A 26,063-nucleotide genomic window follows, 5' to 3' on the forward strand; every position below is an offset into this window, starting at 1 on the left:
ATGTGATATATATACTTAACACTACTAATGGTACACTTAAAAATGGTTAAGATGTAAGTTTTGTTATGTGTTTTTGCCATGATAAAACAAAAGAGGTTTTTCTAGTTTACAACTGTGAATTGACTCATTTGGTCTGTATAATTGCTAAGTTAATAAGTTAGTTTAGGGCTTCGCCATTAAAATATCAAAGAAATCCTTGGAGGGGTAGGGATAAGGAAAGGGCATAAATCTGGATAGAAAATCATTACATACCAGGAAGTGGTTCTGGGACATACTGGAGAGCTAACTTCATTTCACCTCTGTTTTCTGCTTCAAGGGCAACTGGTGCTGTCTGGAAAAGAAAAAAGAAAAAAAAAAAGAATGTCAGCAGATATAAGACACAAACTATTTACCCTGTCGTTGGTAATCTGTTACAGGACCATATCTGCCCCATTTCTGGGACGACAGATCACTCATGAGTGCCCTGGATTAAAATTTCCTTCCACTTCAGAGCTAGACTGTTGCTTTTATATCTGGGAAAGCTATACTGTGTATCTTGGAAAACCTTGCAGGGTACCCAGAAAGCATTTCAAGGGCTTTAGTCTCTCAGAGATAGTGGAGGAATCACAATGGTTTTCTTGGAGATGGGAGAAGGACTGAGGGATGCTTCGGTTTTTATAAAGACACATACATTTTGTTAGTCATTCAGCCAGCACATAAAACAACTTATTTGTATTCTCTTTCTTTGAAGAAGAAGAATGTGGGAAGGTGGAGGGTGGGGAGGGAGGTAGATGGAAGACAAACATTACATTTTCAAAGCTGCGTTAACCTGATTATTTTAGGCCAAATGAGTAGATTCCTGTAAGAATAACAATGACTGGATAATAATTTTAAAATGTATATCTATTATTTTCAAGTATAAGAGATATGGTTTTACTTTCAAATTCTGGTCCTTGCCTTATTTCCAAAATATGGCTATGCCTCAGAAATATTAGGCAAATTAGTTAAAAATGAGATGTTCTGACATCTGAGAAATTCAGATCCATCACGTCTTGGGTAGGGCTAGAAATAAGTGCTTTGGTTGATTTTGATGCGATATTTGAAAACCATTTCTTAAGTGAAACTGTTTTACTGTGAAAATAGTAAATGATGGTTTGTATTAATTGTTTATATGTATCAATTCCAGCTATGATGGACTACCTGGGATCACACCAACCCTTATACTGACAATAAAAAAGTCGATCAGAAAATCTATTTGAAGGTACTAAAAATTTAAGATAGACAGGACTCGAATGGACAAGATGTTGGAGCCTGACATTTTTCTTTGCTTTCCACTTTGAGGCATTAGTTGACTTTTTAGTGACAGAGAATAAAAAGCCTAGCAGAAAGAGGCTAAGAAGCTGAGCAGGGCTTTTGGTAGTCTCATGGGGCTAGGGAGACAAAAATTGGAGTCCATGGCCAGCTAAGGAGGTGTAGCCTCAGATAATATTCTAGACCAGTGGTTCTCAAAGTATGGTCCCCAGACCAACAGCATCAGCAATACCTGGGAACTTGTTGGAAATACATATTCTTGGGCCCACATTTTACCGAATGAGAAACCTTGGGAATAGGGCCCAGAAATCTGTGTTTTAATACTTCTTTCAGGTGAATTGGATGCATGATAAAATTTGAAAAAGATTTCCCTAGGCTTTCAGTTGGAACACCTGAAGGACCACAGCCTAAGAATATGGGCAAACAAAAACTAGGTCAAACCACATGAAAACTGAGTCCCAGCTTTTAGCCACTTCATTCCCAAACTAGATTAAGGTGGTCTGTCCCTACTCTGTGTGTCAGAAGCAAAAGTAAATCCTCTCAGATTATCCCTAGGATTTTTCGTATGCAATATTCTGCACTCAATAACAAATGAACAAGCATACCAGAACAAAAGACCAAATGACCAAAATAAGAAAATTTTAGATAAGAGAGACTCATCAAAGTTTAAGATATTGAGTTTCCAGAAACACACTTTAAATAATTTCGATTAATGTATTCATAAAGATGTTAAGATAAAGACTTTCAGCAGAGATGTAGAATTTAGGAAAAAGAATTAAATGAAAATATAAATCTGAAGAAATATAATTGAGAATTTGTAGCTGAGTTTAACAGATTAGACATAGCAGATAAGAAAATTATTGAACTGAAAGGTTAGCTAAAAGTAGCCAAACTGAAGCATAGAGAAGGAAGAAAAAGAAAAGTAAATACAGAAAAGAGCACAAGAGATATATAGGACAGTGAAAAGACAGAATAATCTCAAACTTTGGATAAACATTCTAAATTATAATGCAATTTTTTAGTAACTTTCTCCTATACACCAGGCCCCAAAACAACCAACCAACCAACCAACCAACCAACCAACCAACCAACCAACCAAAAAACTCTGAACTTGCCTTCCTCTTCAGAGGGTACCACTTCAATTGTGTATTCTGTTTGTTGTCCCAGTCCCAGGTTCCCAAATCAAGTTCCACTTCTCCGAGAAAACTATTGCGTTTAAATGAATCTCGATGCCATACAGACAGGTTCAGCTTCTGTGTCCTTAAGATTTGCTTTTCGATTTTATACTGCAGTTTAAAGAAGGGAATTAAAGTGGTGAATAATATTACTTGATGCCAAACTTAAGACATAAAGATGAAGGTTGAAGTCATCTGTGTAGATCAGATTTTCTCATCTGTTAGGTTTCAAGTCTCAAGAATATTACAAAGTCATATTATTCTAAGTGTCTTGTTTCAAAGAGCTAAAATCCATCTTTCACAAAAGCTGATTTTCTTTGCCCCTCTGGAAAAAGCAAAGCATGGCTCAAATATCATAGCTAGTAATAGCTCTCTAAAAACAAAAGCCAATTATTCAATTTTTACTGGACGTTTTTAGTTCTAACTAGTATTGACATAAATTAAGTCTAAAAATACAATGAAGTTTAATCCAATGGCCTGTTTTCTACGTAAGGACAAGGTATATTTTTTAACAGACTTTATTTTTTAGAGCAGTTTTAGATTCACAGCAAATTTAAGTGGAAAGTACAGAGAGTTCCCATATACCACCTGTCCCCATATATACACAGCCTCCCCCACTATTGATATCCTACAAGCACAAGATACTTTTCAAGAAAAGATATACTTGACTTTTCCTGCTCCATACTGTCAAGTGGAAAATATTTGGCATCCTAACAGTTTCATCTAAAATGTAGTCAATCTTTGATTATATATAATCATGGAAGAGATAATAGTACTTCTAATCTAAAAATAATCTCTATTTGGCTTTATGATGTACTACTTGAATGTCCATTTTGGTGGTAGCAGACTTGCCTTTTTCTGAGTTTACCATTTAAATTATCTGGCTTTTCCTGAGTATAGGGTTGAAGTAGCTGACCTAGAAATAGCTAGGGTGCTGAGGTATATCATAGTCAAACCGTAATTAAAAACTTGCTACAGAAAGTCCACAGAAATTTCACCCATGGATGACTGAGAGTTAATTGAACTCCTTTTCTTGGAGGATAACCAGCGACTTGGACAGAATTTTCAGAAAGAGAAAATGAATAACACTCCTCCTATTTGTAGTTTTAAATTATCTGTTATCGTGACTAAGGCAGCATGATGCAGTTTGGGAAAAAATAAAAGTGGGTATTTGAGCCAGGTCTACTTTCCATTCTTCTGTTCATTCATTGACCCTTCCAATAAACATTTTTTTGAGTGCCTGCCCCAGACTCTGTACTAAGAATCAACATTTAAGCAATTAATGTACACTGATCACTTCATGCATATTGACTCTGTTAATGTTCCCAACTTCCGCACTAGGTAAGTAGGTACTATTATCAACCCTTTTGCAGATACAAAGCAAAGATAGGTTAAGTCCTTTACCTAAGGGCACACAACTTATAAACAACACTGAATTGATCCCTGCCCTCAGGGAACTTACAATTTAAAGGGAAAGCAGCCAAACCAGTAAAGTGCTGAGTATTCACATAGCCTATCACAAAATAAAAAGACTGAGGCAGTACACAGAAGGAAAACGGGCGGGGGTGGGGGTGGGAAGGGGGGTCGTTAGAAACAGCCTCTCATAGGAAGGGTTACTGAAAGCTGTAGGAAGCAGTTAGAGATAGAATGTAGGGAAGAATATTCCAGCCTGAAGGAACAGAAAGTCTGAGCAGTGTGAGAAAATGTAGTTCTTCCCAAGATCAGAAAGAAATCAGGGTTTCCTGAACAAAGACTGTAAATGTGCAAAGACGAGGCTAGAGGGCAGGTTGTAAACAGACTGATGAATAAGTTAAGGATAGACTTGACCCTAAGGAAAGTGGGAATCCTAAAAGATTTTAAGCAGAAAAATAACAATCAGAACTATGCTTTTAGGAAATTATTTTGGTTGCAGTACTCAAATTTATCTGTGTATTCTTGAGTGAGTTATTTTATTTCTGTAAGTTTCTTTTGCCTCGTATGTGAGAGGCAGATAATACTATCCTCCTGGTGGGCTATGTAGGAAGTGAATGAGATAATGCATACAACATTCATAGTATATCATCCCATATAAAGCAGTTTCTCAAAAAATGTTTATTCCTTTCTCTTTCCTCGCTTGGCGACTGACTTCATCTGTAGAGATAATACTCAAGAAGATGTGGCTATTTAAACACACAGGTCATCATTTAAGATCTTCCTAGATGGAGAGTTCATAGATACCCGCAGTATCTCGTTATACACAGGATTCAAAGTTTTCTTCACTACAAGTGTTTTCTTCTTGCCCATTTTGCCCTTGTCTGGTAGCAGGTAAGTCTTTACATATCTAAAAAGAGAATTGAACAGACAAGAAGGTCAGAGAAAATTAAAGTGATGTTTCCAACTCTACTTTTAAAAATGCATTGGGAATTGAAAGAAATAATTATTTCATGATAACGAGAAAAGCGAAAGTTTAAATGTCCTCACCAACACCTTTATACTTAAAAGTTTAAGTGATTACAGTGGAATTCATCATTTTATACTGTGTTGACTTTTCAGAGATATTTCCTGAATTCCTTTTCTTTGGCCTTACCTATTTTGGGGGAGGGGACTCCAAAAAGTGTTTAATTCTACTGGCTTCTTTTCTATTAAGAAAAACTTTGGTGCTCACAGAATTTTTTTTTTAAATGTTTTTGCTACTGTCTTTTGAAAAAAAATAATCTTAGCACACAATTAATCAAACCATATTTAATGTAACAAAAAAGGATATTGAACCTAGTTGTTTTTAAAATAAAAAACAAAAAAGATTGGGTTTATGCTAGCAAAGTAATTAAGAATCAGACTTCTGCATAGTGATAAGTGAGGAATACCATTCAACTTTTTCAGCAAATAAGCTGAAATGCAATTAAACCCGTGATTTCAAAGATGAGTTGGTAATTCCCTCTAACATTCTTCTGTAGAACATAATTTAAATATGGAAACTACCTCATTCTAGAATCTCAACTATTTCTGCACCACTGAACATTATGAAGTTTGCCCCACATGTCCCTAACTTTAGAGAAGGTTTGAGAGTGTCATAGAATGAGACCAGGGTTCAAGCCCCCATTCCTCATTTTGCTGCTATCTGAATTTATGGAAATAGGCTGCTTGTCTTCTGTGGTCCTTGTTTCCTTATCTGTAAAAAAGAAGGAACTAGACAAGATAACTTCAAAATTCTCTTCTAACTTGAAACATTTTGTGCTTCGCTAACATTTTTGTAATTTTATGTTAGCATATGCATATACAAATAAAACAGCATTTCCCCCCAACTTTTCCTTTGAAACATTCCTTTTAACACAGTCACACACATAGTCTCTCTTCAATTACTTTCTTCCCTTCCCAATTTCTACAAGATTAAGAGTAGCTAAGAGAAAATAATGACTCCAAAATGTACTTACGGGTCCGAACGCTGTTTTTTAACATCTGCTGCGGCTAAGTCTTTACACTGGGCCACAAAGATATGCAGCTCCTTCAGTGAGTCCACATAGTCAACTGCGAACTGAATATTTCCTTTGATTTCCAGATTGCCAAAGTCTCCACTGTAAATGCTCATCACACTGCCACTCACCTGAAAGCATCGGAAATATGCAGTGTTTGCCTCAGTCTCATTCTTACACCCAACACAAGGATTATGGATGTAATCCTTGCTTGCCATTATTTCTCTAGTTTGCATATAAAGGCAGTTAATTTAATATGGCATAAAGACACCCCAACACAGACCTGACATGACATACATGATACAACTAGTGTTTAAAAAAAATTGTCCCTAAGAGACATAGATGAATAGTGAAATGCAAAGTTATTTAGATGCTGGCTCATTTCACAGCAGGGTGATTCTATGGTAAGGGGTTTTCAGAGTTCCATCTTTAGGCATGCTTAGTATTTAAAATATTAAAGAAAGAGGATGTGAGAAACCCCAGGCACACAAACTGCAGTGACACGTTGCTCTATCAGATTTCCAAGACACTAAAAAGGAATTTTACCATGTTACCCATCCACGGACTCTAGGAAAATGCTTACTGAGCCATATGCTTTTAGAGGTCAGGAAGGGTAGAAAGTGGATGATTGATGCAGGTAGTTTAAAAGCCTTCCCAAGACCATTAGATTGTTATCAGCAGAAATTCAACTTAAATAGATTCCAAAAAAGAAAAAAGAAAAAGAGAGAGAGAAATGTGAGGCTAGCAAGAATTTAATCACAGCTTTATCATTTGTTTAGCATACCTAGCAAGACATGTGCATGTGTATGTATATCAGAAATATTTGGATTGGGGTATATAGACATATTATACACACACGCTTTTATATTTTTACACACATCCTACATGCACATACAACTACCTCATTTTATGAAAGAAGTTTTATGTAAAGTCAAATTCTCTAAATCAAATCTGAGTAATTACACTTAGGGAGCTTTTCTTTTAAAACTCTGTTCAGAATCCTTCTATAAGGCATAGAATCACCTCTCCTATTCTTTTATGTGAATCAGTACTTAGATTCATCAGGCTTGCTAAAAGAGAGGTACAGTTCTATACCTGCAAACAGTATATAAAAGCATATCTGATATAAGCAGATTTTATAATAGACACCCATTTCTTGCACAGAAAAATGTAGTGGTTCGTCTTGCTGGTAATTTAGGTTTATTTTTGAAGTACTTACATGCAAAAATCCATATTGATTTATAATGGGTATAAACTCTTTGATGCTTAAAAAAAAAAGAAGGAAGATGTAGCTAGCCAGAAGCAAATGGTGGGTTAAAAGAAAAAGCTCGTGCCCTTGGAATCAGAAGCAGGAACATGGTAGAGCAAGATTCACAGAAGCAGTGAGATATTAACATGGAGCCTTTGTTTACATACAGAAGACAAGGACGTCATGCCAGAGGAGCTGCTAAGATTGGTTAAAGAGCTCGGGCTCTTCTTGTGTCTGCTGAGCTGGTAACTGCTTTCTGATGTTGTATCTGTTTCTCTGTCATCACTCTACAAAACATCATATAATATACACAAAATTTAAATTCAGAATGAGTCAGGATCAAAACCTCTATTTAGAGAAAGATAATATTTTGGTATCCTACTGATCTATGACATTTCTCAAGGTCAAAGGACACTATTGCCAATTGCCAGGGAATGGGATTCAGGATAGGGTGGGTGGTCTGCCTTGGACCTTACCTAGGGAGGAGAGCAATGCTTAGCTACCCAAACAACAAAGTGATTTTTCCCATCCACCTACAAGGTGGTCCCAAGGTGCTACAGAAGACTGCACTACTGTGAGCTTTCCCGTTACTCTCTTAATATTACATATTTATGTTTCTCGGAAAACTTTATTGATATACATGAGAGATTAACTTTACCCGGACAATAAAAGGTCTGTTTTACTGTCAAAACTGAAAATGTCATGCTTAATTCCTCTCATTATTAACATAGCCTTAACGTCCCTAAAATGTAACCGATACCAATTTTTACTTGAGACACTATTAAACTAGGAAAAATAAGGGCTAGGCTGATCCATTTCAACTAAAAAGTATGTATTTAAAAAATTTTAAACCACCTTTTATGTATTTCTATAGTTCTATTATGTTTATCTTTTTGTTACTATATAGGGAAGTATATTCAATTATACATTCTACCCATGTTAGATTTTAACGCATCTTTGAAAAAAAAATAGCAACAAAATACTTATTTTATACATGTCTCAGGAAATGTTTACCTGCATCAAGAAAGAAAAATGGCAATAATAAGTTTTATTACATATAGATCTAAATGTATCATCTTAGATGATACTTTAAAAATTTATGAATCAGAATGAGCTCCTTTCGGGGTTAGAGGGTTTGCGGAGCAGTTTAGCAGCTCCTGGAATTAGGGAAACACCTTTTCGAGGGAGCAGTTAGTTCATGCCAACATAGTCAAGGGCCGTGCAATTATGTGTCAATGTAACAGATACCAATTTTAGTGCAGATTAAGAAAAGAGTTAAAGAAAAACCAAATTTACGATTTAATATGAATGAGAAAAGAATCCTCAAGGATTAAAAACAGTCTATACCTTTTTTAATGTCTCTGTTGTCACATTTTCCCCCCTACATGCTTACAATCCATTTCTCTCTATTATAGCTCATACTACATTCTACCTAGTATTCAAATCACTAGTAAATTTTTGGAAGGATAAGACCATGCCTTGTTGACCTGGAACACTGATTTTCACATAGTTGGCACTCAACACATGTCACTGATGCTAAACCTCAAAGAAACAGTAGACAAAGGAGCAAGGCCTCGTTTCATCTGCACTTCCTTTAACATTCAGTCCAACCCCATGTACTTTGAAAGGTAAAATGATACAGCTTAATTTGGCATCCCTGATGCACAAACTCAAACAATTTGGACTCCTGTATGGAGCTGAGGCAGCAGCTTAAGTTGAAGGGAGGAGAAAAATAAAAAAACCAGGAGCTGGTATCATTTGCCTCTCAAATTATTATATAGTTCATTCATATGACCAACCAAGACCAAAGCATATTTACAAAAATATAAAAGCATAGGAACTCCATGAGGTGCCTACCATTGGCTTCCAGCTAATTATTTAGTTTCAAAGAATGAGTGGTTCTTTTTCAAAGGAACTGTAATGTGGGCTCTAAAGCCTATGTAAGAGCTGAATTTGCAGATACAGTTCATCTAATGCTCAAGAATGGTGCCCAGGAGGTGTGGGAGGAGGGATGATTTATGTGTTGTCCAGAGCTTGTCTCACATTCCACCCATGAAGAGAATGCTGGAGGATGAAGCTTTTTATTTCACCTTCAAAAATCAGAACCAAACTGCGAATAGTAATCACTAACATTTACTGGGTACACACCATGTGTCAGGCACTGTGCTTTGTGTTTTCCCTGCATTATATTACTGACTCCTCACAACCTAAAAAGGTAGGTTCTAGGAAACCAGACTCAGAGAAGTTAAGGAACTTGTCCACACAGCAAATTAGTAACATGGCCAGGACTGGGGATGCCTGAGTGCAAGGCTCAGGCTCCTAACTGCCTGGGTGCAAGACCATGGACTCTTGATGAAGTCTACGGACCCGAGTTACAGTTCTAGAGCTACTTTTTAGTAGCTGTTGGATTTGGAGAAAGTTACTTAACCTCTCTGAGGCTCTTCATCCTTATATAAGATGGATAAAATAGCACTTATCACAGTTAATGAGTGAGAATTAGATAACAGAATGAATATTAAGTGCCTGGTACTTACTAGGTACTCAATGAGTAGTAGGTAATAGTCACATTCTTACTTGAGACATTAGGTATAGTAGTTAACAGCATGGGAGTCAGATTTGGGCTCCAGTCCTGGTTCAGCTCCTTCCTAGCTAAGTAAGGTTACTTCACCTCTCTTAATCTCAGTTTCCTCAACTGAAATATCTGGGAGTCATGATGGTGCCCGCCTCCCACAGTTGTTGGAGGATTAATTGAGATAATGTATATAAAGTGTCTACATCCAGTAGATAGCCTTAAAGTTTGCTGTGTCATGGTTGCATTATTATTTTAACAAGCGCTTTTAAGCTAGTCATGCTACCTAGACAAAGCTTTCACAAATCAACTGTATTCTGAACAACAGAGGAGCAGTTAGTTCATGCCAACATATTTCTGCCTGTATTTCTTATTTTGTACCCACTTTGAAACAAAAGTCGCATTCCCAAATCTATGCAATTTGACTTCGCTACCAAAAAGAGTTACTGTTTGAGTCAAATGAGACATGCCTTGCCTTGTTCCAGGATCAACAACACTACCTCTATTGATATGAAAGGCAAGGGTCAGTCCTGCTGACTTCTTTGGTCTCTGCCACAGCTGAATACGAACACACCCATTTTGGCATAGCACATCCACCTACTTGGTCCCATTCTTCTGAAGGTACAAAAGACAAACTTGCCTCATCTTGGAGAAACGCTGGAACAGATTTGCTCATCCTCTTGAGTTTGTCAGGGTGGGAAAACTGATTATCAGGTTGCGAAGGCACTGTGGAAACTGAACAGCATTTCCGTTCAAAATTACCCACACAATTGTTAGACAAACATAAGGCATAAGTTGAAAACACGCTTTTCTTTCATCTATGAACAGATGTTTTTGTAAAAAGGTTAAAGTCACAGTAGTTCACATGCATAGGATCCTAAGATAAGCAACATGCAGTTTTCATAATTATATAAAGAAAACCAGCAAGGAGTTGAACCAAATAGAAAATAAAAATTGATTTAAAAACCATTAGTTTTTATTGAACTGGAGCTGAATTTGAATTATATTAAAACATACTGCCTAATTGGTTTTAATTTATTTTTTTTTTACATCAGAGTTTTGAACCACAAGATCTGTAATTTGTTGGTTCATCTCCTTGAGATATATTTTTAACATGCTGCAGGCTGAAAAACTATTTCATCAGACAGCAGGGATCTTTGTACACAACTCAGTCATAAAAGTGTCCTGGTTATTGAGTGTCTAAGAGAATGTTTATTGATTGTGAGGATTACATCTCTGATAGTGTTTCTCACTCATAATTCTGAAACACAACAATTTCAAAATTAATTATTTTTCAAAAATAGAAATTATTTAGCTACCTGTAAACTCAGAGAATTTTCAATAGAGACACTCAAGGCCAAGTTTGAATGATTAAAGTTAGGATACTCTAAGAATTTAACATGAAAATGTAGCATATGGTTTCTTTCTGATACATTAAGTATATACATGGAAGTCACAACAGGATGATGAATTCCGAATTTGTGTAACTCTAGTTAGAAAACTATTTTCTTCTTTGTCTAAACATCATAATGTCTAAGCTTTTCTTATAGTGAATCAGAGCTTTTATGCTGAATGAGTTCATATTTTTCAAGGCATTTAGAACAGTGCCTGGCACATAGTAGCCCTATATAAGTATTTGCTAAACCAAGAAATAGTATCTGATAGAGATTGTTTAAATTATCTTTCAATGTGATGCATACATATTGACTGGGCTTATCACTGTAAGAGATACTAGGAAAACTTTAAAAATCAAACTATATTTCTATATTTAACTCAAAAGGTTCAAATTCAGCCCTAAGCATTAGCTAAATTTATCTTTAGTTAAATGAAATCTAGTGAAGCAAAACTGAAAACTGAGCTACACATATTAAATATTTGCTTATTCACATCATAGTTCTTACCTAGCCTTAGGCTCACAAATGTATTGAAATACATTTAGGTGTCTTACAAGGTGATACCCACTTATATCACTTCCCATTAAACAATAACATGTCTGTGTGTGTATTTGGGTGACTTATACAGACGCAGTATAAGATCAGGTCCCTTAAGAGCACAGGATAGCCCAATGAGTATGCAAAAACTTTTTAGCACAACATTGTTCCCTATTATTTTCAAATGTAGTCAGTTTTACACTTATTGGGCTTTAATTATTTACGTTTTGATCATCTCTCTCTTTTTTTTTAAATTAAGCATTTAAAAAAAACTTTCAAAATGTTTTTCAGTTACAGTTGACATTCAATATTATATTAGTTTCAGGTGTCCAGGTCAGGTATTTTACTTTGTCCCGTGGTAAGAATACGCTCTTCACTAGAGAAAAGAGACAATCTCAGCCCAGCCATTAAGAGTCATCTTGGAAGATGTCATTAGAGAGAAATTAATTTATCCAGAATTTACCACATGATTAGCCTACTTGCCTTGACCAATAACTAAGTTAGAGGCAGAGAGGTAGGCAGGTAGGTAGGTAGATAGTCTATGTCTATGTTTTGTTCTCTCTCCTCAGGCTAAACATTGAACAAAACAGCAAGATAAAAGAAGATGCCCAAATTTAAGCACTTGCCCATTCAAAAGCAACTGCAAAAGCCTATTTACCTACCACCCACCCGGGGGGACAGAAGTCTTGCTTCCTCTGCAGCAGTGGGACAGAGAACACACACCAAGGGCCAAAACCTGGATCGTCTTTTTTCCTAGGTAGTTCTTAAGAATTTGTCAGATCACATGGCAAAGCTCAGCACCTTTCCTCTCTGGCAGGAGGACCTCGTGAGTGAAGTTTCAGATTTCAGACTAGCTGTCACTGCCTTCTAGCATCAGCACTTTGTTTCTCTGTCTAGTGGTTTCTTCGTTTAAGCTGCTTTTCTCATTTAGACCTATTAGCACAACCAAAGATTGTTGGGAAACTGTTGTTAAAAATCCCGTGGAGTCCAGAGTGTGCACGCACTACTTTGCAACACTTTCTTTTCCCCCAAATAAATCTTTTTTGGTGCTGAAAAAAAAAAAAAAGATCCCATGGTTTTCTGAGGGTGAGCATGTATATCATTATCTTCAGACCTCTAGTGAATAAGATTATGAAACTTGACTGAAACCGGGGAGCTAAGAAGACACACACGCATATCTGCATGCTTTACTAGGTCCTGAAACACCTTTTTAATGTGCTGTCTGTCCTCAACACAGTAGACACAGTTAAGTAAAGCAATCTTAAGATTGGACAGAAAAGAGTTGCTAGGCAGTGGATATTAATTAGTTGATGGACATTAGCCACCATATGTGTACATTTATTTCTTAAGATTCAGATGTTCACTTGCTTTACATATTGAATATATATATATATATATACTGTTTGAGTCCAGTTTTAAACTTCAGAGCTTAAACCCCGGACATAATAAAATTTGCTTCTATAAATATATAGAGGCACGTACAACCATACTATATACAAATTGTTAAAGTACGTTTCTTTCTTGATCCAAATAAATTATGAATTGTTTCATGTCTATAGTCTTGTGTAAAGGCCACAGAGATCCACTACTCAAGACCATACTGCAACATAAAAGCCAAGTGATATTGGAAGGTGCCAACTTCATTTTAAGCAAAGACTCAAAGGGCAGAGAGACTAACAAAAAGATAATACTCAGCATTAGCATATATATGTATATATAATAATTTTTTAAATATATGACTCTCCCTCAGTGGAACCACAAATTAATCTTTCAATATAGACAATAGTAAATGTTTTTATTAAAACCCTTGCCAGAATGAAATAGTTTTGTAAGCTGCAAGAGTTTAGTACCAATAATAAAGCTGTGTTATTAATGGGGTTAGTTATTTCAGTATATTTAATACCATGGAGAGTGGCAACATTTAGTCATTTGTGAGAAAGATCCTGCTACTCACTTCCTGGTATGCACTCATTTGTATCTGGTTCCTGATCTGCTTTTTGATCTACTCAGAAGAGCAACATCGAGAATAAATACCACTTTAACAGAAGGATTAAAGAGACATGAAAGTAAAGCTCAAGTGTCAGTTTCACAAGTGAGACTACAGAATACATCTGACAGGTTTGCAGCTTGCTTTGATCCATTCCCCAGTACGATTCTTTACTAGCCTCTTTAAGGTCTCCTATTCAACTAAAATTCCAATATCCTGCATAGGAACTGTTTAGCATCTTCCCTCCAATTCACTAAGCCAAGGCATGGAAAATAGAAGGAGCACTGGACTAGGAGTAATGAAGCTGAGATTCTAGTCCCCACCCTTCCACTGACTGACTAGCTGTAAGACCTTAGACAAGTTACTTAATTTCTCAGAGCTTTTCTCATCTGTAAAACGGAGATAAAAATCCCTGCCCCACTTATTTCAATGAGGTGGTTGTAAACAGAAAATGAGAAAGACAAAACTATTACGTAAAAGCAAGGAATGATCTTTGAGGATTTCCGTTGCTGCTTTTATATGGGAAGGCTCGGTAAATATACATTTTCATTATTATAGTGATGGCAGTTAAGAAAACAAAATTCCAGCAAATGTAAATTTCCATTCATTTTCATTCATTTCCATAAATGCTATTAAAATCACTCATTTCCTTCCCTCCCCAACTAAAGGCACTATTATCCTATTCATGTTATAACTGAACCAAGTAATAAATGATCAACTGACAAGCTTCAAAATTTTCTTAATCCTTAATATTCAGAAATAGTTCATTTTACCTTCAGTTTAAGCTCAGTTATTTACATGACCAGACACAGCATCCCCGCTTTTGCTCTGTGGCTCTTTCCTTTGAATTTAAAGCTTTACCAGGTATACCCAAAGAGATCTAAATGCTAAGAGTTGAGAATCAATATAGGAATAACTTAACCCAGGAACCCACTCCACTCTTCCTGCCTTCACAGGGAGTTCTGCAAGTCAGCGTAGCAAAATTCAGCTCATACTCATAGAAATGCAATTTCCTATTTATAGAAATCCTGGCTTCCCAAGGGTCTCTTATGAGATCCTCACAACACTATCACTAGCAGAAGTCTTAAGAACATAAACAGTTAGTATTAAATGCACCAAGTCAAAACCGTTTTATAATAACTTAGGCACCATTCATCACACAGTGGCAAATGACGTTTCTATTTATCCAACAGCTGCATCCGGTGACTGCCCAAACCACCCCATAACCTAACACAGAGATAGACATGCAAATACATAAAGATATTTACCATCTTCAGCACTACGTACTAATTCTTCTGGCAGATTATCTACTTTTGCTTGATCTGTTCAGGAGAAATTAACAAATGGTTAACACAGCTGACCCTTGGTGAGAAAGAAAAATGAGACCGTCCCTGAAAGCCCCCGGATTTGGAGTTGGAAGCAATGAGTCAAGATGCAGTGAGGGGTGCAACCAAGATGTCTTCCCCAAAATACTTTCTCTTCAGATTAGCTACTTGAGCCAGTGCCATAGCGGGAGCTCCCATTTCAGCCCTGATGCAGCTTACATCAGCACACTGCTGCACACAGACTCCCAAGGGTTAGAGGGTTAGCTCAGAGCAAGCAATTGGCGGGCAGCGGGAGAAAGCGTGGGGCTGCAACAGCCTCCCTATTCTTCTAAAAAGGGTAAGATGCTAGCCATGACTGACACCTTCCCAAACCCATGGTCATTAACGAATATTTCTGTGCATGCATCACCATTTGTGTACGCCTCTGGGAGCCTTGCTTGGGAAGTCAACTGAAGAGATGTAACTGGGGACCAGCTGCTAAGTGGAATCTTGGCAGGCTAACATGAGAGTGGGTATCGGTATTTGGAAGGGAGCGTATCAGCTGATGGTGATTTTTTTTTTTTTAACCCTACACATTCCTGAGTACGTTAAAGCTGCACCATGGAAATAGTCCGTTGCTTTCAGGCAAGAGGTTTGCCAAACTGAACAATTGTTGCTGAGTTTTTTTGGGTTTTTTTGTTTTTTTTTTTCCTTCAGGGCCCATCACCAATATCAGGCAGAACAATCGGGTCTGTCCAACAAAAGATTGGACTCGCCTTCTCTGGAAGCATTCAGGCGGATGTGGGGGTTGGCCACCTGTTGAGAAGGCTTTAGAGGGAATGCCTGCATTGAGGGGAGTCTGGAATGGGCGACCTTCAAGGTCTCTTCTAACCTTCAGATTCCAAGATCTTTGGCAGGGCTAGGACTGCATGCCAAACTGGGAATACTGCCTTCAAAGCCTAGGAATCTCTGAATTTTAGACATTGTTTAATGGAGTGTTTTTTTTTTCTTTTCCTTCTTAAATTCTGACTTCTTAGTCTTAATTACAGATGCATAAAAAGTATTCTAAATATAACAATGGTCAATTTTTAATCGTATGAGTTTGGCAGTGGTTAACTTTTACTCAGTAAATTCTCTCATGACTATCTGCAATCCTGGGGGTGTATCTTAGTTTAAAAACAATAAAAATAAAACCCCTAGAAGTCATGATTTCGAAGTCCATTTGTCTGGCCCACAAGTCCCTACGGTACATTATGTTTAATGCTAACACTCAAGAAATCTTTCACTCATTGAAGCTGTAGCCAGCAGGGAATAGCATGCCTCAGGTGTTGTGTGTCAGGTGGTCTTTGGACTTATAATTCCAGTGTCCAAAAGAAATGCATGAAAAGAAGGAATAAGAAAGGAAAGTCTTTAAAGCCAGAGACTAATTCATTTCCATATCATGCAAAATTCATCAGACATCCAACACTGTCATATATAACATGCTCACTTCATAAATGCTCTCGACAATTCTGTTGATTTTTGAGTCCTAAATCTGCTGTATGATACTAAGCAAATTACTTCACCTCTCTGAACTTCATTTTCCTCATCTATAAAATGGGGATAACAACGACTTGTCCCTCACTGGGTTGCTTATGCCAGATAAATAAAATAATGCATGTGAAATGCTTAGCCAAGTCTTGGCACATAGTACTAATAAACGTAAGCTATTACTGCTAGAACCACTAGCTACCGCAATCTTTTAAAACCCACTTATGCTTGAATAAACACTCAAACTGGGATTCTTTAATGCAAGGAAACCTGGTGGTCTAGTAACCAAACCTTAGACATTATTTTAAAAGCAAGGTCCAGCCACTTCAGGGGGAGCATTTTTAGCTCGCTTGGATTATTCTCATCTGTTAAGCCCCCCATTAGGGGTTTCAGTGCACGACAGCATGCAGTGAGGCCACAGAGGAGCACATAAGCATTTTAAAGCTTAGATGCAGACATGAACGGTGGGGCAAACTTCATTCTCACTTGATGAATCTGATGAAATGTCTTCTAGACTTTTGGAAGGCATTTTCCTAGCAGCACTCCTTTCCAAAGTTTTCAAAACAGGACTGGGTTCTTCTTCTGAACCTGTTATAAGACAAAACCAATGAACACTGCACATACAAAAAACAAAAACAAAAACAAAATCCCAAATTCTTAATAACCAATAGACATTAAAATGGTAGGTTGAACGGTGGTATTGTGCCATTAGCCTCTACACTTTTATTTATTCTATGAAGCAAATAAAATTTCTTCACTAAGAGTATGTCCTTTATAAAGTTAATTTTCCTGGTCGAGAAATATTTGCAAGTATAGATCATATAGAAACAAGATTACCACATTAATGTTTTCTGCACCTCTATTTTAGGCACATGATTGTTCTGTGCCAGATTTTGAATCTTTCCACTTTATTTCTAGCATTTGAAGATAGCCACAAAATGGTTTTAGGAGCATTAAAAAAATAAGCTGAAAATCATAGAAGGCAGGATTCAGATGTTTAACATCTGGCTATAATTGAATACACAGATGGGTAAATTCTCTAGACCAACAGATGTAGGCTTTTGGGGTTTCTTGAGCTAGTAAGACTTCCATCAAAATTCTGGGAAATGACATGAGGTAGTCAACTTTTTATTTTGCTAAGGCGTTTTAAAGGGGCAGGGGGTGGCTCTATCATCTACTAATGCCCTTCCTTTATAAAAGGAAAGACATTTTAGGACCAAAAGGAAAAAAAAAAGAGCATAACTTCAGAATATAATAATGAAATATATCTAACCTTACAAAAAAATTTCTCTGGACAGTAATTTTTCTATTTTGACAGTGAAAACTCCATCATGATGAGCCCTGGTCTGAGTACTGTCATGTATCACCAGTGTATTCTCGGTGCCTAGAACAGTGGTTGGCAATAGACATTTCAAAAATGTTTTAAACCAATAAATGATCTCATTGGTAAATTAATGGATTTGGGAACCACTTCTTTTACTAAAATGCATCCCAGTTCTGCTCAATGTTAATAGGCACTCTACAGCACATGGCTTCTAAGACGAATAAAATTTGGGATGCTCTGAGTTCAAATTTAAAAGGTTTTTGTTTGTTTGTTTGTTTTACTATAGACCTTCTCAGAGACTTGAATGTACTTATAATGTGCATAATCTCCCAGCATTTCTGAAAGTATTTGACCATGGGATCCTTTTTATTTTAAAGGAGCATTTTGAGGTATTGGTTAGTGAAGAGCTCACCCACAAGTCACACATGTTAGGATGCTCACCAAATTTATGGTGCCTTTGTAGTCAGGTTCCCCTCTACCCTCACCTCACTCCCACACATTTGTTTTAAAATAATTTAGGTTAGAGAATAGAAAACTATTACCGTACTATTTTACATCTCTTACTTCACTTATGATTTTAAAATATCTTCTCTGGGCTCTGTTCGATGGTTATTTAAAGTTGATTATATCATTTTTAGATAGACTTTTTGCTGTTCAATCAGTTACAAGCCCTCCTTGCTGTTATGAGCTCCTCTCCTCCGAGGGGTCAGTTTACCCTCTGACAGGGTTGTTTAGTGAAAGTCTGCTTCAACAAGTTTCACATGCTGACTTATGCTCTTGCTCATGTCTAGATTCAGAGACATATTTTACTTTCCTTTCCTTACCAGCAACATTTGCTAGAGGTGCTTCAACTTGATTAATTAGGATTAAAGATGGGTTTTTCGGTCAGTTTTCAAGAAGAAGCTCTATAGCTACTTGCCAAGGAACCCAAACCTCATAAGCCAGCCACTCAATAAGGCTTATTTATTCTCAATGAGACCTAAGGGAGGTAGAAAATGACAAATCCTATTAAAGCTACTAAGAAGGTGATCGACACTAGTTATTGTGCAACTTTGGTTAAAATGTTTCAGTAGAGAGCATCTTTTATCATTTCATCACTTGAATCAGGTAACTTTTCATTCCTATTTGTTCCTGTGCTTCTCTGTGAAAATGTTCGGGTTGAATGAAATAGCAAACTGAGATAAACCCTATGTTTCACAGCTTGGCTGAAACCAGTACCCCCAAGTCCACTTAGATGAATGTGGTAATCGATTAAGATCTTCATCTACTTAGCCAAGGCCGGAGCCAAAGAAATGCAGCAGGCCAGGCAATGCCCTCAGGTGGAATCAGGTGAAGTCAACCAACCAAAGTCATACTCTAGAAGGGGAAGATTCTGCAGATAATTGAGGGAGAGGGAGAGAGTGGCAATAAAACCACCACGGCACAAGGTATCTAAGGGAAAGAAAGCTTCAGCCTTGCACTTTGTTCCTGGTATTTAGCCAGGATAAAGTATTGATTGCACCTAAAAGGGAAATTTGTGCCCATTTGTGGCAATTTCTTGCCATAAATCTTACTTAGAGACTTCTGCTTGGATTGCTAATTATGAAAGAAATTCTAATTTCCGGGAGGAAAACTTTCTTAAAAATTTTAGAGTTAGTTTCTAAAGCCAAAAAGTTTTTTAAAAAACATTTTTAAAACCTAAAAGTTCACTTGTTGATTAATCAGAATCAAGTGAGATTCTAAAACACTGCCTTGTGGGTAAAGCTATCTCTATGTAACTTATCTAATTAAAGAATATCAAAGGAAATGTAGTTTTTTAAATTATTAAGAATGGCTAGGGAGAACTGAAATGATAAGAATTTAGTGACCATTTGGGACTATCAAATTAATTTCAATTAAAAAAAAAAAACCTCTATCATCTTTTACATCATCATTCCATAAATCAACTCATTAACCAAAAGGTTAAAAACTGCAGAATGCTCACTGGAGGTATTTCGCCAGCTTTCTGCATTAGAACCAGTGTTTCCATCTGAAAAATCAGAATCAGAGACACCTTCTTTTTCTTCTTCTTTCTCTTGTCTCTTACATAGTGATGCCAGAATCAATTCACTTTTACTTGTTTTTGTAGGGTTTTCCTTGTTGGTCAGGACAGGAATGGCTTTCCTATTTCTGGATACACTAATTGCTCCAGGACGCTCTCCGAAGCCAGGTGCCTGAAAAGCTCCTTCTAGAACCCCTGCAAACTCACTTTCACTATTCCTGTGCTCTAGGGGGTTTATACTTTCAGTGGTCCCTATTTCACAGTCCACGTAAAGTTGTGGAGTTCCGGGGACCTCAATTCCACTTTCAGAACCACAGAGACCTACTGAGAAATCAGTCACCGCTTCTCCTCCCAATACTTTATCATACTGGTTGACTTGAGATTTGAGAACATTACTCTTCAGTTTCATTTCAGGGGTCTCTTGGGTTCTCCCCAAGAACCTGGCCTGCTCTGACTGTGATGTCTCCTTCTCAGGCCTTTCTTCCTTCACTGACACCTGGAGCTGATAAGAAGGAGCTTCAGATGTTTCTTTAAGGAGTTTCTCAAAACCAGTATCAAAAGCACTCTCAGCTATTGATGGAGCCTCTGATTTTTTTACTGTTTCTTTTAGTTCCTCAAGGTGGAATTCAGAAGCAGCTTGCCTGGGCACCTGAGTGCTACCTATTAACTTTGGTGGAGAAAGAGTCCCTGTGTCACTTTCATATTTTAAGGAGGGTGTTTCCATCGTTTCCTTCAGTAGTTTTTCTAAGCCAGCACTGAATTCAAGCAGCTCTGATTTATGTTGAATAATTGTTTCCCTCACAATCTCTGCCACATCCTGAGGCAACACTTTGCCATACTGAGTAACAGTGGAACCAGATGAGCTAAGGCTTTGTTCTGATGGAGACCTTTGAGCAGCTAAATAAGATCCAACTTCATAAGTTTTATCAGAAACTGTATTGAAGGAATAAAGATCCCTTCTGTCTGGAACTATGATGTCCATTGTAGCCAATGGTGGGGTAACTGCCAGAGAATTTGGGGGGCTACCTGCTGCTTGTACTCCTTCAGGAAACTCTGCTTTTACTTCTCCAATAACTACTTCCCTATCAACTGGATAACTCAACAAAGCTTCTCTAAGTAGCTTTTGTAATACAACATTTACATCATTCAATGCAGGTTTGGGAGGAAGAATAACTTTTTCTACAGTCTCTGAAATTTCCCTTTGAGAAGATAATGCCTTTTCCTGAGCAGCAAGATGAGCATCCCTGGAAGAAGGCATATTGTGGGGAGAGTTGGCCACATCCCCAAAAGAACCCTTTCTGTGAAGATGGGAAGGTTGCTCCAATGGCTGAGAATCTTCTGCAGCCATCTGAAACAAGCTCTCTGAATTTAGCTGGCACTCACCACTTTCAGCTTCCTGGGGGAGAGCCATTTTTCCCAAAGTTTCTTCCCCCTCTGGAAAAGGAGTTATTATCTCTCTCTGATGAGCTGATGAGTTACGACTCCATTCTATCTCTTTTTCAAAAACTCTCTCTTCGGGCTCAGAGTTGATCCCAGTGGTGACGGGTTCCAACTTGGTTTGCAAGGGAGAGGGTAACGTTCCAGTTCCTTCCTTCAGGAGTTTGTCTAGACTAGCAGCCAAAGTGTTTAGTTTGACCTTTGGAGGAGCTACTGTTTTGTCTACACGCTCATTAATGATCTCCTTAGGTTCTTTGGCTGCTTCTTCAGCATCAGCAAAACCTGTCTTTTGAAGCCATGTCCTATTTTCAGACACATCTGGTTCAAGCACTTGTTTTCTACGAAGTTTTCCACCAGAAGGCTGGATTGCTGGTGATGAAGCTTCTGAAAGCGGCTTCTGTAAGCTGTCACTAAAAGGGTCTTTGTAGTCTTTAGGTAAAACACTTGTTTTCACAATGGATTCTTGAATCTCTTGGTCTGAGTAATTCTTTTCTTCCTTGAACACTGGCGTAACAAAGTGTTTGGTATTCTTTTCCACATTTTCTTCTGATGACTCATTTCCTGGCAACCGATGAGTGGACTTTCTGGGTGGTCTCACTGGAAATGCAGTTTCATCTGGTAACACCTGGAGTGTGGACTTTGAATTTAATTTCCCTATTTCCTCTGTTGCCGGAACTTTTTTTTGGCTCAGAAACATCTCTGTTTCATGGATATTTTTTCCTGATGATTTGATGTCACGTAATTCTTTGTGTTTCTGGCTATTAAAATGCACAGAATTTTTTTGGCTTATTGTCATAGTATTCTTCTCAACATTATCCTGACTTTTTGGATTGGCTCCTAAGTCCCAAAATTTCCTCAAATTCTCAAATTGAGAGTGATTAGAAACCCATTCTGCATTGGGTTCATCTAGTCTTTCTTTTAGCGACAGAACTTTAAAATTGGAATGCGATTCACCAATTACAGATCTGTCTTTCTCCAAAGAAGTATGTATTTCAGTCCTAACATTCGAAGGATGTTGCAATGCTGGTAAAGTGATGTCTGCCACTGGCAATCTTTTTACAGGCTCATTTATCTTATTCTGAAACAGAGACACTTTACCTGATTGGTCAATTGAAGGATAACTTTTGGATGGACCCAATATTTGGGCCCTGGTCTCTTTAGGTTTATCTGAAGAATAAAAACTGGACAGACAGGCTGCTTGGCCATCTTCATCTAGGACCACTTGTTTGGCAGTGCCTTGATTATATTCATTCTGGGCCACAGATGAACTGTCCATGGACTTCACAGGCTGACATGCTTTAGCAGAAGGTTGTCCCTGGCTGAGTGAAGATTTGGGTTCTTTATGAGTTAACTTAGCTGCAGCTGTCTCACCTTCCCAAAAGGATATTCTGTCACTCACTCTTTTGTATTTCTCTCTTTGCACTTGGTTCTTTGGAACCTCACTAGCTTCTTGTAGTTGGACCTCAGGCTTCTTCCAAGGAGATTTGTTGTTGGCAGCCCTAGAGAGTAACTCAATAATCTCTGGCTCTAAGGAAGCTTTGCTCTCTCTCTCTGTCTTCATGTTGCCTTTCAAATTTGTTTCTTTGACAATTTTCGAAGAGTCAAAATTCGCCTCTGATTTTCCTCTATTTTTTTCATAAACGTGAAGTTTGAGCTCTTCTTCACATAAGCTGCTAACCTCCTTAATGTTGCATGGAACTTGGTCTGCTGCATCAGATCCTTTGAGGGCACTACAGAAATAGTCACTGGTTGGGGGAGGTACCCCATTTCCTTCCCCTATGTTTTTTGAAGCTTGTCTATAGTCTGTAGTTCTACTCTTTTGATTCGAACTGTAGGTTTGAAACGGTTGCAATATGCCTGGACCTTCCTTGTCTTGTTGGGACAAATTAACAGATTTGGGTTTGATTTTTGCATTATCTTGGCAATTTCTAGAAGGCAGCATATTTTTCTCTACCTGGAATGTTGAATCGAATCCCATAGGCGTCAATTCAACTTTGGTGGATAACAGAGCTTTTGAGCCATTTTCTTTTAGACTGGTGTCATCTGTCACCAAGGCAATAGCAGTCTGTGATTTTGAGTCTGTTTCTTCTTTGGGCTCTATTCTTTGGGGATATTCAAGAGGTGACTTATTGTCATCTGAATGAGAACTTCGGTTAAACCAGTCTAGGACTTTAGATATGGAATCATCAGTTGTCTTCCTTATTTCGGTGGCATATGGATCAGAGCGTGAGGATGTCTTAGCTTTTAGGGCCTTGAGAAGAGGAGGCTTACCTTGCTGATGGTCTCTAGAACTACGATCTGGCACCTGAGTTGGCTCAGGCTCCACACGAGACAGTTCATCTGCAACATAGAAATGCTTTTCTAAATAAGAAAAGAGACTACTTAAAGAATTATTATTCAATCACTTGCATTACCTTTTAAAAAAAAGGCACTTTGTATTTACATGTTCCACACCACTAGCTGTTTATACAACATTTTTCAGGGGTTATAATGTAAATTCATCCTAATTAAGATATTCTACCAAAGTTGCCGTATAACAGTAAAGGAAGGTAAATGCAGACCTCTGGAACTATGGGGTTAAACTGAATTGGGAATTTCTTTGAAGCCTCTGGTTTATTTTAAAAATTTGCATAAATTTTGTATTCTGCTCCATATTACATTTTATATATTAACTTTCTCCTACTCTCAAATCTTTACATAAAATTGACAGTCCAGGAAGATATATGGTGCTGATTTTTGTCTCCAACTATGCACTGGCACATTCAGAAATCCTATGAGAGGGGTTTATACCCAAGTTTGAAGAACACAGATTTCAGGAGTTGGAAAAACAACTTTCAAGGAAGATTGAACAAGGAGTTCTCTTTAGAACCTTAGAATGGCACAGTGAGGATATTTGCATTCGTGGGCCTTACTCCTGATCTATTAAACCAGAATATCTGAAGATAGGGTGCCAGGATCTTTACTAATAGCTATCCCAGTGGTTATTGAGCATACCGGGATTTTTGGACCATGACCTCAAGAGGCTCCTTCATTATCCTTTATTTTCTTCCTATAATTTGTGAGTTAGTAGTAGTTAGAAGTAGTCAAATAAATTAAAATGAGGACTAATGGAGAATGTGATCTCTACCTGTTCCCTGATGTTGGCTAATCAATAGCTAGGAGGCTGGAGAAGAATTTCTAAGTTCTTTCTAAGCTATCAAGAAACTAGAGAAAGTCCTTTCTGAGCCTTAATCACAGGGTACAGGGTACATTTAGATAAGAGAAATCGGACGTTCTTCCCCTTTAGTTAAGACTCAGGTGCTTCAGCACTTCTCTCTCTTCCTTATAAATGCTAAGCTATGCAATACATACATGTTCCTGAAAATTATGTGACTTGAATTTGTAATGAAGTCAGCCACATTTCAAATGCACTAGAGGACATATCAGTTAATAAAATTCTATCTTTAATTTTAATCACCAATTCTGGCTAAATGTGAAAACAACAACATCTTACATAATAATTGACACAGTAGATATCGGTTTCCTTAATTACGCATTGCACTCTTAAATATATGTCAATAATTGTGAAGGTTCTTTGAGAAATCTTTAAGAATTTTGTGTTAGTTTAACAGAAAACTACTCAATAATGAAAAAAATGTACATTATATACTGTTACTGAACAAAGAAGTCTGGAGAGTATAAACATAATTTAAAATTATATTCATGCCTAAAATTATCGAAAGGCTCGACAATTAAATGCTAGCAATAGTTAATTCTAGGTAATGGCGTCACAGATGATATTTATTTCACTACGTATAAATTTTAAAAAAATTTAATGAAATGAGTTACTAAGAGTGATGATAAGAGGAGCCAATTTTGCTTCCAATCCCTAGACCCATGTATTTTAGCTGTTGAGGTATAACGTCATTTATCGGTGCATCTGAGGGCATTTTTTCTTTTCAAATATTTTATAGTGAAAGTTTATTATTTTTAAAATGAGAATAGTTGTTTTAAAAATGTGACGCCAGGCAATGTTTTACTTCCTCTAAGGAATTCTTTCATTTGTTTTGTTTTGTTTTGTTTTTTCCAGGATAATAATGAGTATGATAGTGACTATCCTGAAGCTCAGAGCTAAAGTCAAATTCTTATAATTTGCAGAAAGTTTACTGTCGGGGGGGGGTCTTTATTTTCTTTTTATGCTCCATTTTTTAACCTTATATTTACGTAGTAAGCAGAAAAAAGTAGGGCATTAATAAGCAAGCAGAACTTTGTTTATAAACTGAGGCATCTGTCAATCAAACTGGGTGCAGCTGATGATGCCTTCCTCCCAAATTTCATGGTCATTTGCAATTTAAAAATCAGAAAGCACAAATAAGTAGTTAATACAAAATTTCAAAGATATTCTGTGGTAAAGTAAGTGCAGTTTGAAAAACAGGAAAGGTTTACTAATTTTCTTCTATGAATTATAATACAGGAAAATATTACCAAAGAAATTTTTTTCATCTTTCAAATAAACATTTCAGTAAGTAGTATCCAAATATTTGCTAATATTTACTCAAACTTTAGTAATTTCCTTTAGTATGAGTTCCTTTATTTCTTGAAGAAGCACCCGCTAATTTTTAATTTTTTAAAAAATATCCTGGTCTGTTCAAATGATTTTAAATGTCCAAGAAGAGAGGTGGTGAAAATGCTTTGTCCTTTTAGAAGTAGATTGATCTGAACAAGTATGAAACTGTAGGGCTGAGCAAAAGTGACTCAGTTAACTTACACTCATAGGGAATAGTGAGAGCAAATAGGTTAGAAACTTGACTGTAAATTT

At 37.1% G+C, this 26,063-nt stretch overlaps 1 protein-coding gene across 15 annotated transcripts in view; it reads right to left on the bottom strand.

Annotated features, from left to right (window-relative positions):
• The window catches only part of SYTL2 (synaptotagmin like 2), a 94,867-nt gene that overhangs the window by 5,362 nt on the left and 63,442 nt on the right, over positions 1-26,063 (bottom strand). For 3 of the 15 annotated variants that reach the window (XM_039848215.1, XM_039848218.1, XM_039848216.1), the window contains 10 exons: positions 19,772-23,605; positions 16,971-17,072; positions 14,919-14,972; positions 13,618-13,665; positions 10,373-10,467; positions 7,331-7,450; positions 5,876-6,045; positions 4,683-4,785; positions 2,406-2,576; positions 253-331 (listed from right to left, as the gene is read on the bottom strand). In XM_039848215.1, coding sequence (XP_039704149.1) covers positions 253-331; positions 2,406-2,576; positions 4,683-4,785; positions 5,876-6,045; positions 7,331-7,450; positions 10,373-10,467; positions 13,618-13,665; positions 14,919-14,972; positions 16,971-17,072; positions 19,772-23,605 — 4,776 coding nt within the window. Of the gene's footprint in view, positions 1-252; positions 332-2,405; positions 2,577-4,682; positions 4,786-5,875; positions 6,046-7,330; positions 7,451-10,372; positions 10,468-13,617; positions 13,669-14,918; positions 14,973-16,970; positions 17,073-19,771; positions 23,606-26,063 lie in introns of all 15 variants that reach the window. The other 12 variants (XM_039848229.1, XM_039848224.1, XM_039848219.1 and 9 more) reach the window with 10 other exon arrangements.

Source organism: Pteropus medius, unplaced genomic scaffold (genome assembly GCF_902729225.1).
Source record: "Pteropus medius unplaced genomic scaffold, Ma_sr-lr_union100, whole genome shotgun sequence".
Classification (NCBI taxonomy): domain Eukaryota; kingdom Metazoa; phylum Chordata; class Mammalia; order Chiroptera; family Pteropodidae; genus Pteropus; species Pteropus medius.